The sequence below is a fragment of the Panicum virgatum genome, chromosome 1N, assembly GCF_016808335.1.
Source record: "Panicum virgatum strain AP13 chromosome 1N, P.virgatum_v5, whole genome shotgun sequence".
In the NCBI taxonomy this organism is placed as follows: Eukaryota; Viridiplantae; Streptophyta; class Magnoliopsida; order Poales; family Poaceae; genus Panicum; species Panicum virgatum.
In genome coordinates, this window is record NC_053145.1 from 6,586,715 (window position 1) to 6,598,673 (window position 11,959).

An 11,959-nucleotide genomic window follows, 5' to 3' on the forward strand; every position below is an offset into this window, starting at 1 on the left:
GATGAAATGGCTGAGCTAGCAAGAAACATTCTGCATGCATATATATACCAGCACCATCAGGGCGGGTGGGCGGGCAGGAAGACTCACAGCTTCAGTGTCAAATCAACCTTAGGCCGCTCTTCCTGTCCGGCCCCTGGGCTGTCAACGTACCCGCCGGTCAACCGCCGCTCGCCGGCCGCTGCCGCCGCCGGTGGAGGCCGGCCGCTCGGCGCGCGCATCCACTCCAGCGCCGGCGCAGCTGCAGCCCGCAGCTGCGTGAAGGCGCCGTGGACGGCGAACGGCGCGCGCGCGTGGTCGGCGAGCACGAGCTGGTCCGCGTCGGCGCGGTGCCTGGCCAGCGTGCGCTCGCGCTTGTGCGCGTTCTGGTGCCCGCCGAGCGCCTGCGAGCTGTAGAACTGGCGCCGGCAGTAGTGGCACGCGAACAGCTGCGGCGGCTCGGGCTCGGGCTCGGCGCCCGGCGTGCCGACCATCCCCGCCAGGAGGTTGAGCTCGACCGGTGCAATTCTGGCCCCGCCGCCGCTGTGACCACGGTGACCATTGCCGCCGGCGCCGCCGCCACCGTTTAGGATTGGCCAGGTCCCTCCTCTCTCCTTGTCAACAACCGCTGCCTCCATAAGGTGCAGCGCTGCTTGCAGGGCGCTCTGAATGCCACAAGGAGCTCCTGGCCATCTTGTATTTGTGAGAAGACGAGAAGTGATACGAAGCAATAATATGAGCATGGTTGTGTAAGGCGACAGGGACGTACTACACATCATCTAGCCAGGGTTGCTTGTTTCTTGGCACGCTTTGCTTCCAGTGGGCACAAATGTATCAGCCTGCTGATGCAACAAAGATTGCCGTTCGTGGGGGGAGATTTCTTTACCTTTTCCATGCCTACGTCCAGAGATGAGGCAAGCGATGGGTTGTACTACTGACTAGGACATGGTGTCAATTGATTGGTGCATATCACCAGTTGAAGAGGTCGGTTTACATCTGAGTGCCATGTGCGTGTGCGTGTGCGTGTGGATGTGAACAGGCCAGAAAAAGAAACGGGTGAAACTGTCATTACAAGGCACAACCCGTGCGCCCAGGACGTCGCTGTTAACTGGTCAACCAAGCATGTTAGTAAGGAAGTTTCACAGCTCATCATGCAACTCTAAACTGCGGGTTTGAAAACAGAAGCAGATGTCTGAAGCATAGAGAGGCCAACAAGCAACTGCCTGAAACTTTCATGCTATGTTCTTTGAGAAGGAAAAGTCCACGCAGGTTTTCTGAATTCTGTACGCCGTATGAAGAAACAATCTCCTACACGGCTACACAGCAGAGGATTCAGTCCATCCTTCCCTTCACCACCCTCTCCTGCACTTCAGTGGGTGTGCTGCAACAAGGAGAACCAAGTTTCAAGATGCAAAAATAAAGCCTTCGTAACAGCATGGGGAGTAACCGAGTAAGCAAATTCATCTAAGCTCGTTTGGTGAAGATCAGTAGAACATTTTTCATGTTAATGATAAGGTACATGTATGTATAGTAGCCAAGAGTTTGAAAGAGGCAGTGAACTTACACAATGAGAACGTAGCCTCCCCAGCCAGCGAGGCAATCGCGATCAACAGAAGCCATCAATGCTTGTGAGACTGTCTCAAACAGTTCTTCAGGTTCCTTTACCAAATAAAAAAAGGTGATAGTACTGTCAAGGCACAGTGATAAGGAAACGCAACAGTCTAGGGCAGGCAGATCGATTGAAGTATTACTAGAGCAGAAAGCAAAACTTTATGGGATGGACACAAGTGAAGGCACACATTCCAATGTGAAGCTAAAGCAACAACTCCATTGGTGCAGGTTTAATGATGATATGATAATTGGTATCTCAGGGTTAGATACAATTTTGGGCCAATCTAATTAATGAAACTTGCAAGCATCTTCATAGCAACAGTTGAATCCACAAACTAGATTACCATTACCAATGAGGCTAGGTAAAAGATGAGCTATCAAAAAAGATTGTATAATAGACAATTGAAGTCGTTTACAAATTAAACGATTACTAAAAGTAGACAGAACTTGCATTCAAAGATTTGATGCAGAGTTTATCAGGTAAAGACACTAACCATGTTTGGCTTATACATAGACTCACAAGCACCATAAAGTGACTCTGAAGAAGTACCAGATACCACAAAATCTTTTGCAAGTTCCCTGCAAAAAGGAAACACTTTGATAAGATAGTACAAAAAATAATGTCCAGATGGAAAGCTGCATAGGATCTACATGAAAAGAACAGGGAGAGATACATATTATCGTGTTATCAATAGTCCTAACATGAAGACATACAAGAATGGGAAATGATCCATTCTATATACTAGTAATACATGTTTCGAGGGTTCCTGGCAAACCAGAAAATCACCTAGTATAGGACAATAAACATGTGTTTTAACCTTTCTAAATCTCATTTTGGTTCTGGGAACCGCACAGTTGGACATGTTGGATGAGTGAAAAGTGTAGAGATTCTTTACTCAAATACACACACAAAAGGAAATAGATATGATACTGGCAGTATGTTAACAAAAAATAGTGCAAGCACGAAGGAAACAGATGTGATATTGGCACAAAAGAGATACTTGTCAGTATTTTAAGTTGTTAACAGTTCAGATTAACCAGAAGTTTGAAGGAATGAGATTTGTTACAAAAAGATATGGGCCGTGGTGGCATATAAGTTAAATAAACAATGTACAGTAGTTCAATCAATCGGAAATTTGGAGAAGAGTCTATCTCAGTTGATGGGAGTTGTGGGGGTGAATATGTTAACTAAAATATAATGTACACTAGTTCAGAACAATTTGAGATTTGGAGAAATTGAACCTATCACAATTGGCAGGAGGAACTGAAGCATAATGTACAGTAGTTCATCAATCAGAAATTTGGAGAAACTGAACCGATCTCAGTTGCTGAGAGATGTGGGTGTAAACAGTAATCAAATTGGGTGTTTATTTCTTCTTAAGGTAAAATCAAGAATTACCTAGTTCCTCATAAAAAGGATAGGAAACTAAATACAAGAAAACAACAGAAGTGTGTAAAGATAACGAAAGAAAAAAGAAGAATAGTTGATACATACTTGGCACCAAGGCAGTCCATGGTACATATAAATGGCTCATCGTTGTCTCCTAGGCCAGCAATAACTGGTTGACAGAAGTACGGCCCAAATCTGCATATCATGAAGCATCTCCATTAGAGGTCTACAAAGTTTAGCAGAAAAAGGATATGTCAAGTGACAAAACAGAAGATGAATCTACGAAAATTTCCGAAACATTCATGCCAGTCAAAGATAGGTTGGGTCAGAGATGATAACCAGACTCAACAGTTGCACAAATGCTTCAGCATAACCGAGAAACAAAGCTTGGCCTACAGGCCAGAGAAACATTTAGCTGCCAGCCTTCTAAATTTTCTTATGTGGAGACATTAGCATTACTTCGCAGTCCATAGTCAGTTTACCCATCATTCAATAAACCCAATTTACACTAGATTATTCCAACGGATGGAATAACGATTGTACCATGCCTACAACTGAATCTATCAAAAAAAATGTCGGTTCTCACCTTTTCTCATAGAGGAGGGCCGAAACAAGGCTCGCAAAGGTCTCGGGCTTCATGTCCCTCTCCTCCCTCAGCTGGTACAGTTTGTGCCTGAACACGAGGCGCTGATACCTGCACACACAGCACGTGTAACCACACGCATCAAACCCAAACCCTAAACCAAGCACGCCCCACCCCACGCCCCCGAATCGAGGCGCCCAAACCAAACCAAACCAAACCAATCGTGAATCCGAGAGACCCACAGCGTCTGGGCGTCGGTGGCGAGCCCCGAGAGGCCGATGTAGAGCTTGTCGTGGACCTTGAACACCCTCTGGAAGTCGGTCGCGATCGTCTGGAGCTGCACGCCGAGCCGGCGGTCGCTGGCGATCGCGAAGCAGTTCTTCCCCACCATCGCCACCACGGCGCTCCCGTTGTACTCGAAGATCTGGGGAGCAAGCAACCGAGCGAAACCGCCAAATCAGACGTGGCCACGAGTAGAAAGCTAGGGTTTCTGATCTCGGTAGCAGGAGGCAGAGATTAGGGCTCCGGAGGGCACTCACCGACATGGCTGGCGGCGATGAGGTCGGCGGCGGCGGCGAGAAGGGAGAAGGCGGCGACTTCGGTGGTTTACGCCGGCGAGAAAAAAAAAAACAAGAGTGCGGAGCGGGCTTCAGGACTCCGGGCTCTGTGTAGTTGGGTGCTGTTCCTATACGGGGTCCCACTAGTCAGCCTAAGTAAGGTGGGGATTGATACAATACAATCACGGGCCGAACAGTCAGCCAAGAAGCCCAAGATACATCCTAAAGAGCTAACAGGCCAAGGCCTCTTTGAAAGAAGGGTCGTCATTATATCCTTACTGGGCCAAATGGGGTTAGGCAGAAATAACTTGGGCCTACTGTGCGGAGCCCATCAGCGAAGAACTCTACATTCCACTCCTCGCTTATTCGGTTATTCCTCTCTCTCAAAAAAACAAAAACAAAAAAAAGGAGTCCACCTCGTGCGAATCTTGATGATAGTCTTGGTAATCATGACTCGTGACAGTACAAGTTTAGGTCAAAGCAGGATTAGGACGAAAGTACTTTGATTGCAACAGATTACCCAACATACGGTAGTACCAAATGTGATAATCATGTGACATCGTACGTCTTGCGATATTAGTGACCGTTAGCTCATCACGCTTTTCTTTTTTAGTTCTCTTTTTCTCTCTCTCGGTCTCCGCTATGAACTGTGTTTTTATCCGGTACCACTTCTTTTTTTTTAATAATGAAATACGTGCTAAGACTTCTAGATGCTGGATGTTGAGGGGGAAAAAAAGCAAACAAGGATCCGTGGAACCTGTCCATCCACGATCGAGTTCTCGACTCGGCACGTGTGCTTGCATTTTTCATATATTTGTTTTAGAATTTAACTGACGCTATTCTTTTAATGATAGACAATGTTGCTCTCGATATTGAGCCATCTGTGGTGACTTCATCAACTCAAGGATTAGCGAATCAGTTTCTCGAAAGTGATTATAGGGGTAGAATTATGTATGTGTATTTATAGAACCGAGTATGTTTGCCGGTTTGTGAGCTGTCTACGTCTATACTTAACAAAAGAAAAGAAAAAGAAAAACAATACCTTGTCCTTATCGTGGCAAGGCAACGCAAGTACAAGTGCCAGCATCACATCAAATCAGATCAGATCGAAACGAAACACGATCGTGATCCTCTTCATGTGCTTGCAGACTTGCAGTTGCAGAGCAGCCGGGCAGGTAAACAGTTTACGCCCGTGATCTCTGCAAGCTAAACCGGCGAATGCACGAGACGGTGCGATCCTTGTCAGAGCCGAGCGAAGATTATGGTGCCCGCTTCACGGTCAACAACAAACCCAACGCGAAGCATCCATGGTTTCGCCGTGCAAGCAGACTCTTGAATCTCGTGCAGAACTTCACAAAGTTCATGGCGATCTTTTATTCTGTAATCTTTTTTCTTTTTCTTTTGAAACACCCCACCTTTCTTTCGTTAAGCCAGCAAAGGGTCTTCAAGAATTGAAGTTAGAGTAAAGAAAAAATAACAAAAAAATTATTTCTTAAAAAAAGCTACATGAAGAACATGGTTAAACTTAGACCATATAACACTAACCATAAATTAAGCTATCTTTGCTTTTTGACTTGTTTGTAGAATTGTTGTCACACTACAAGACGAGGGAGAAGAAGATACATAAGAATCAATGTATTAGTGGGGTACCCCTTGTGATCATTGTTCGGTTTATGTCTTTTTATATCCAAAGAGTCCATCACCAAAAGGTGCTTAAAGACAACCACAGGCAGGCGCATGCTGCCACGAAATCCAGCCTTTTAGCTTCGGACAACATGCCCATTCATAATCTAGTGTTTTAGACACATTCTAAGCATGGAGGTTAAGTGGAAAAGACAGAAAAGCAAGAGTGGACTACGCATGTTAAGGAAAAGCAGGATCTTGCTGGGCTCTTGCATGAAACACTCGGTCAGTTGCGTTTCAGGTTGGTATTTGGTGGCCGGTGCTGATTTAGTATAAGAGAACAATACTGCTGACTGGCTGGTAGTTGGTGGTTAGTGCTGATTTAGTATAAGAGAACAGTACTGCTTGCTGGTTGGCTGACAAACCAAGCGAACGCGGCGAATGTGGCATCGCAGTATCGATAAGGACTTGGCTGGGAGATGTGACCGCGGTGGTGCTGTTCAACAGTCAACACCACGGACAGTACCAGTTAGATACAGTGAGCATCTTTCAGTACAAGAGGCAACGGTAGTGGTTAATCTGGACACTAATTTCCAAAGCTAGTATGAACATCATCTCCAACTACCTGATGATCCATCATTAGTGCAAGAAAACACGGAATTAGTGTTACATCAATTCACATACCTGCTAAAGCCGGTATGGGATGTATGATCCCCAACAACCTCACGAGCTGAGCATTTTTGGCCATCTCCAGTTCTCTACGCCGACAAGACGACAAATGCATCGCATGTCGCCTTTTTGTCGTTGCCCTGCACATCGTCTCGCCTTTGTCATTGCGCTGCACTTGCTGCTGGATAGATGACCCTTTTCTTGCAGCCTATGATCACCCAACCATATGAAATGGTCTCTTAGTTTCCTACCTAATACGCACATGGTCACCTGTTCTAAGTCCCACTGCTTTTTTTTCTGGTACTCCCTCCGTTCCAAATTATAAGTCATTCTAAAAATCTTGGAGAGTCAAACCATTTCAAAGTTTGATCAAAATTATAGAAAGAAATACAAAGATTTATGACATCAAATAGATATACTATAAAAATATAACTAACAAAGAATCTAATGATACTTAATTGGTATCGTAAATGTTATTATCTTGTTGTATAAATTTGGTCAAACTTAGAAAGTTTTGACTCTCCGAGATTCTTGGAATGATTTATAATTTGAAACAGAGGGAGTAGTTCTGATTCACAGTGATAGTCTCATAATTGCATTTCATTTCAATCCACCCTCCCAGCTGAAATTAGTTGAAAGCACCTGGATAGATTACACTGTAAAATACAGGTGCAGTATATCGCTGTGGTTTATAGGCATCATCTTGCAAGCAGTACAGAAGGTATGTCTTGCAAGTAATTTGATGGTACTAGCATAATTTCAGAGTCAAGCAAATGATGTCATGATTTAGTATCGAATTAACGCTTGATCTCTTGAGATCAAAGGGTTAAACAAGCATATGAAGCGGTAGTAGACACAGTATAAGACATGATCTGGGGCAGATCATATTTTTCATCAATGGTAGTACTGAGTTACAGTGTGGAAAATCTTTAACCTATACAGCAGTTACCAGATTAAAAAAAAAGAATTCCGTTTTACTTCTTTATACAGTCAGGGAAACACAGAACCCTCCTCTAAGATCCCCAAAACTCGGCCAACTCAGCTTGACAAGTGGCAACAACTCATATTGGCACTCAGACAAACACCATGGACGGCAATGCAAGCAAGGAACAACAAACCGTGCTCAACATCTTAAGTTATCTGGAGTTCTGAACCACTTGGACGAACCCTACTGAATCACCAATTCCAGTCATGCCAATGCTTCTTTTACCTTAACAGGGAGAATGCTTCTGAGTAGCAAAGGGCGATTCTGGGCTGATCCTCAGAGTTCCCCCTAGCTCCATGGGCACTAGGGGTACCAGAGAATGGAGTACATCGGTGATTAGTGGCCTGTAACTTGGCTCTGGTTGTACACAGAGCACAGCCACTGCGGCAACCTAGACGAAATGACCCATCTGATCAGTTAAAAAGGTAAATACACATGAAAGATACAATACTGTAGTGATTTCGAAAATTCTTACTTGGTACAAGTGCTTCGGATCCATCGTGTTCTTGATCATGGGGTCAACTATGTTAGGGAGTTTGGATCTATCAGTTAGCTGAGGCATGGCCTGCATCCAAATCGATGTATGGCAATATGTCAGAAGTCAATGTGTCACTCAAATACAATTTATCTGCCTCAATTTGGACAGTGATGAGCAAATCTATTCTTGCATGTTGATGGGAAAGAATCTTATATACTGTTTAATTGGATACTAGATTCTAATAATTTGAGACGCCCAGTGTCAAAACAGTGTGTACCCATGTAACAATTGATTGGCACTGAGATTGTGCCGTCTTCTCAACAGGCTTCCTTCCCAGCAGAAGTTCTAGAAGTACTACTCCAAACGCATATACATCGCTCTTCTCAGTCAACTTCCCTGAATTCGATGCAGTTGCACATGATTAGAGTAGAACACCATAGTTGTGATTAAAGATTTGCCTACAAATAACGTTACAAGTGAGACACATGGAGGGAAAAAAGGGCATACCATCTAATAAGTACTCAGGTGCTACATAGCCCATAGTTCCAGAAAGCTTTATATTCCCTTTGCTTTGATTCCCACTAGTCACTGCCAGGCCGAAATCTGAAATCTGCATGATAAATAAGTATAAGTTGTGGTCATTGGTCTACAGCAATATTGAATTGACAAGTAAAATACTAAGGGCATACCTTAGCATTGAAGTCTGAATCTAAAAGTATATTAGATGATTTCAGATCCCTATGGATAATTGGTGGGTTGCAGTGTTCATGAAGGTACTCTAAACCCCTGTTTGGTTCAGATACAGATGCATATTATAAAATACAGTCATAAGCAAACAGCATAATTAATCATACTAAGATAAGGTGCAAGAAGGGAACCTTGCTGTGTCAAGAGCAATCTTCATCCGAACGTGCCAGGTTAGAGCTGATCCATGTGATGGCCCTAGATAAAAAACCACAGGGATTACATCGAAGCTTCTCTAATCTCCAACTCACTGTAGATCACAGTTCGACAACAAACACAATAAAAGAAAGTCCCAAAGAAATGATACCATGAAGTTGTGAGTCCAATGACCCATTCTCCATCAGCTCATAAATTATGAAACGGTTCTCCTCATGAATACAGAAGCCCACAAGGGACACTATGTTCGGATGCCGAATCCTCCCAAGCAAATCTAGCTCATTCTGCCAATTTCATCAACAACAAAAAAAGAAAGTATTACTATTTTTTTTCAAGAGAGCTGCCAATTAATAATGACAATCCAAACACAACAATTTAAATGGACAATTTCTATAATTTTTTTAGTAGACAATCAATTATCATCACCTCGAATTCCTTGTCGCAATTCTGTGTCTCACTACCCAATCTCTTCACCGCAGCAGCAAACCCTCCATCAAAATTGGCTTTGTACACACACCCAAACCCACCAACTCCAAGCACACTGCTCTCACTGAATTTTCCTGTCGCCGCCTCCAAAGATGTGTAGTCCATCTTCACGGCAGCACTCTTCTTGCTAGTCTTGTATGAGTTGAAGCTATTCAACATTGGCACAAATGCGATCCTTGCAGTATCTGGACAGCGCAAGTTAGTAGGTCAGAAGCTAGGTGAGTAACTCAAATGGCCTCATGGGCAACAAGGCAAGTCAACGAGGAAAGCATGAACCAGTCAGCCAAGAGCCCAAGACCTATGCTCTGGGTGTCCCTGGAGTCGACCAGGGCTCGCCGTGATCGCCGCCACAGAAAGAAGAAGTACAGTGCGGCAAGGACGATCATAACGCCGGCGACGGATGAGACCACAATGGCAGCAATAAGCTCCCTGAGGAGGTGTTGGTGCCTCTCCACCACAATGACCACTGCAACAGCAACACAAATGCAAAACGGAAGGTGAGTGTTAGTCTGTTAGACCCTGACGCACTGCGGATGTTCAGGAGCAAAAATTCAAGGTCCATTCAGGCAGGCGTTGCAAAAGGACGGAATCTTCGAAACGAAACTGACGCGAGTAAAATTGGAGTTCGCGAGATGACACAGGTCCTTGAACTCCAAAAGAAAGAACATCATTTTTTGCATTTGAATTTAATGCAGCAATATTAACAGCATTCAACATTTCAACTGTTTCCTTATAGAAAATTTCTGGATCCTTGGATCATATAAAAAAACCTCCATTGCAATAGGCATAAGGTTTAATAGGCCAATCAAATCCACATTAAATTCCTGAACAATTTCAAATCCAGAATCAGACATTCCACGTTCTTTGCTCAAACTTGGAAAAGATTAGGATCCCAATGAACTTTCCCCCACCACTCCAAAAGGGCTATTCTTTGGAAAGAAAGAATGAACGAATTCCCGGCCAAAAGAAAAAAAAATTGCAACACGATACACAGCCAAGCGAGAATCAAGACCCCACAGGAACAGCACTGCAAGAACACAGAGCACCCCATTAAAGAGAAAAAAAACGGTCAGGCTTTGATCCAGCCTACCCAAGGGAGGAGGCGCCGCGGCCGCAGGAAGCCCGGCGGAGGCGACGTTGCCGTTGACGGCGGGGGCAGCCTGCTGCACGGGCTGGCCCGCGGGCGGCATGGCCCTCCCATTGGCCCCATGCGGGCGACCCAGCAGGAGCAGCAAGAAGACGAGGGCGGAGGAGCAGAGCAGCGGCAATGGCGGCGGCGGCATTGACCTCCCCCCGTCGCTCCCTCCCTCTCTCCCTCCCCCGCCCGCCCGCCCTCTCGCGCTCCTCCGCTGGCGAGCAGAGCAGACAGCAGAGAGCCGACAGGGGCGTTACCACAGCAGCGGGGGCACACTTAAAGTCTGTGCCTTTCTGACCAGATAGCATGCGAGTCAGGGAATCCAAAGAAAAAAAAAGAAATGCAGACGCTGCACGCCTGCGCCCTCCCCCTCCCTCTCTTGTGTGCACTCAACTCCTCCCCTTTGGTGCGTTTCTTGGGCCGCCAGTTGATCTCGCTCGATCGCACGGTCGGTTGGTTTCTTCTCGGCCAGTGTAACCCTTTCTTCAACTCCTGGGTCAGTGAGACCGGGATGGAGCACGGAGGGGATAGCGATGGCGACCAGGGAGAGGACTAGAGGAGAGAGAGGGGAGGGGTAAAGTCGAGCCCCCGTGGTGCACGGACGGCAGGGGTAGGACTAGGAGAGACCGAGAGAGACGGACAGCGGTGGTGCCCTTGCAGGGCTGGTAGGTCGGAGTCGAGGAGAAGAGCTGTCATGTGGCGGCTGAAAAAAAAAGGCACCGCCGCAGCTGTGGATGGCCATCACCGATCACCTCTGGCGCTGTTGTTGATGGTACATGCGCTGTGCAGTGCTGCCGCACACCAACTTCGTGCAGCTCCGGGACGATCCCATCGGCGGCCGGGCACCTCGGGTAGGGTTACGACTCGCTACCGGCGAGTTCGACCGTGGGACTTGTGACTGCACCTTATCAAATGACATCATGGCAGTGCGTCAGCCGCTGTGATTTCCCAAACAGAAAAAAAATGAAACATCACGTTACCAAGCCCTAGAAAAAAAAAACCGGATGAATAGCTGGCTAGTTCTACTGGACGGCCCCGTTGCTGCTCGCCGAAACCAATGTTCCATCCATCTCCCTTGACACCCCTCCATGTCAGCTCATTAAGCCAAACCGGCGTCGGTTTTGCACGGGCCCACCAAACAGTGCCGCCGGCTCTCGAGAAGCTGGCGCCGTACATGTAGAACGGGACCGTCGGTGCTTTTGCTTCCCCGGCTACGCCGGCAACCCAACAGTGACCGAACTTGATCGGGGCCTCCTCCCTTTTCCGCTCTCGAGATCGATCTCGTTACGACTTCTCATCTTACCACGCAATAACGCTAGCTGTGGATCCGCCACGGGTTCTTGCTTCAGAGTTGAGGGAGGGATCGCTGGACGCTTTCTTTTTGTTTTTGTTTTTGTTTTTGTTTTAAAAAAAACTAGCATATAGCCCGCGCATTTGCGCGGCTAGTATTGAAAGTTCAAAAATTCGCATGTCGTTGTATCTTTACTTAAAGATTATACTATTTTTCACCATACATCACCATGTTTATTATCGTAAGTTAAGTCTTATTGTTGGTTAAAACAATTC

The 11,959-nt window shown here is 45.9% G+C and overlaps 3 protein-coding genes across 3 annotated transcripts; all 3 read right to left on the bottom strand.

Annotated features, from left to right (window-relative positions):
* Window positions 1–83: 83 nt before the first annotated feature.
* On the bottom strand, window positions 84–787 carry LOC120653242 (zinc finger protein 6-like). Its single transcript, XM_039931020.1, has one exon. The coding sequence runs from the start codon at window positions 753–755 to the stop codon at window positions 84–86; it is 672 nt and encodes a 223-aa protein (XP_039786954.1). The 5' UTR covers window positions 756–787.
* A 234-nt stretch (window positions 788–1,021) lies between these two features.
* On the bottom strand, window positions 1,022–4,255 carry LOC120654865 (proteasome subunit beta type-3-like). Its single transcript, XM_039932547.1, has 7 exons — window positions 4,100–4,255; window positions 3,803–3,984; window positions 3,564–3,671; window positions 3,083–3,172; window positions 2,082–2,166; window positions 1,541–1,635; window positions 1,022–1,357 (listed from the first exon to the last, which is right to left on the bottom strand). The coding sequence occupies exons 1-7, from the start codon at window positions 4,103–4,105 to the stop codon at window positions 1,309–1,311; spliced, it is 615 nt and encodes a 204-aa protein (XP_039788481.1). The 5' UTR covers window positions 4,106–4,255; the 3' UTR covers window positions 1,022–1,308.
* Window positions 4,256–7,259: 3,004 nt separating this feature from the next.
* LOC120654866 (probable receptor-like protein kinase At1g80640) lies at window positions 7,260–10,653 on the bottom strand. The gene is made up of 10 exons (XM_039932548.1): window positions 10,349–10,653; window positions 9,557–9,724; window positions 9,199–9,443; window positions 8,924–9,056; window positions 8,751–8,814; window positions 8,562–8,658; window positions 8,380–8,482; window positions 8,150–8,268; window positions 7,870–7,959; window positions 7,260–7,785 (listed from the first exon to the last, which is right to left on the bottom strand). The coding sequence occupies exons 1-10, from the start codon at window positions 10,539–10,541 to the stop codon at window positions 7,621–7,623; spliced, it is 1,377 nt and encodes a 458-aa protein (XP_039788482.1). The 5' UTR covers window positions 10,542–10,653; the 3' UTR covers window positions 7,260–7,620.
* Window positions 10,654–11,959: the final 1,306 nt, after the last annotated feature.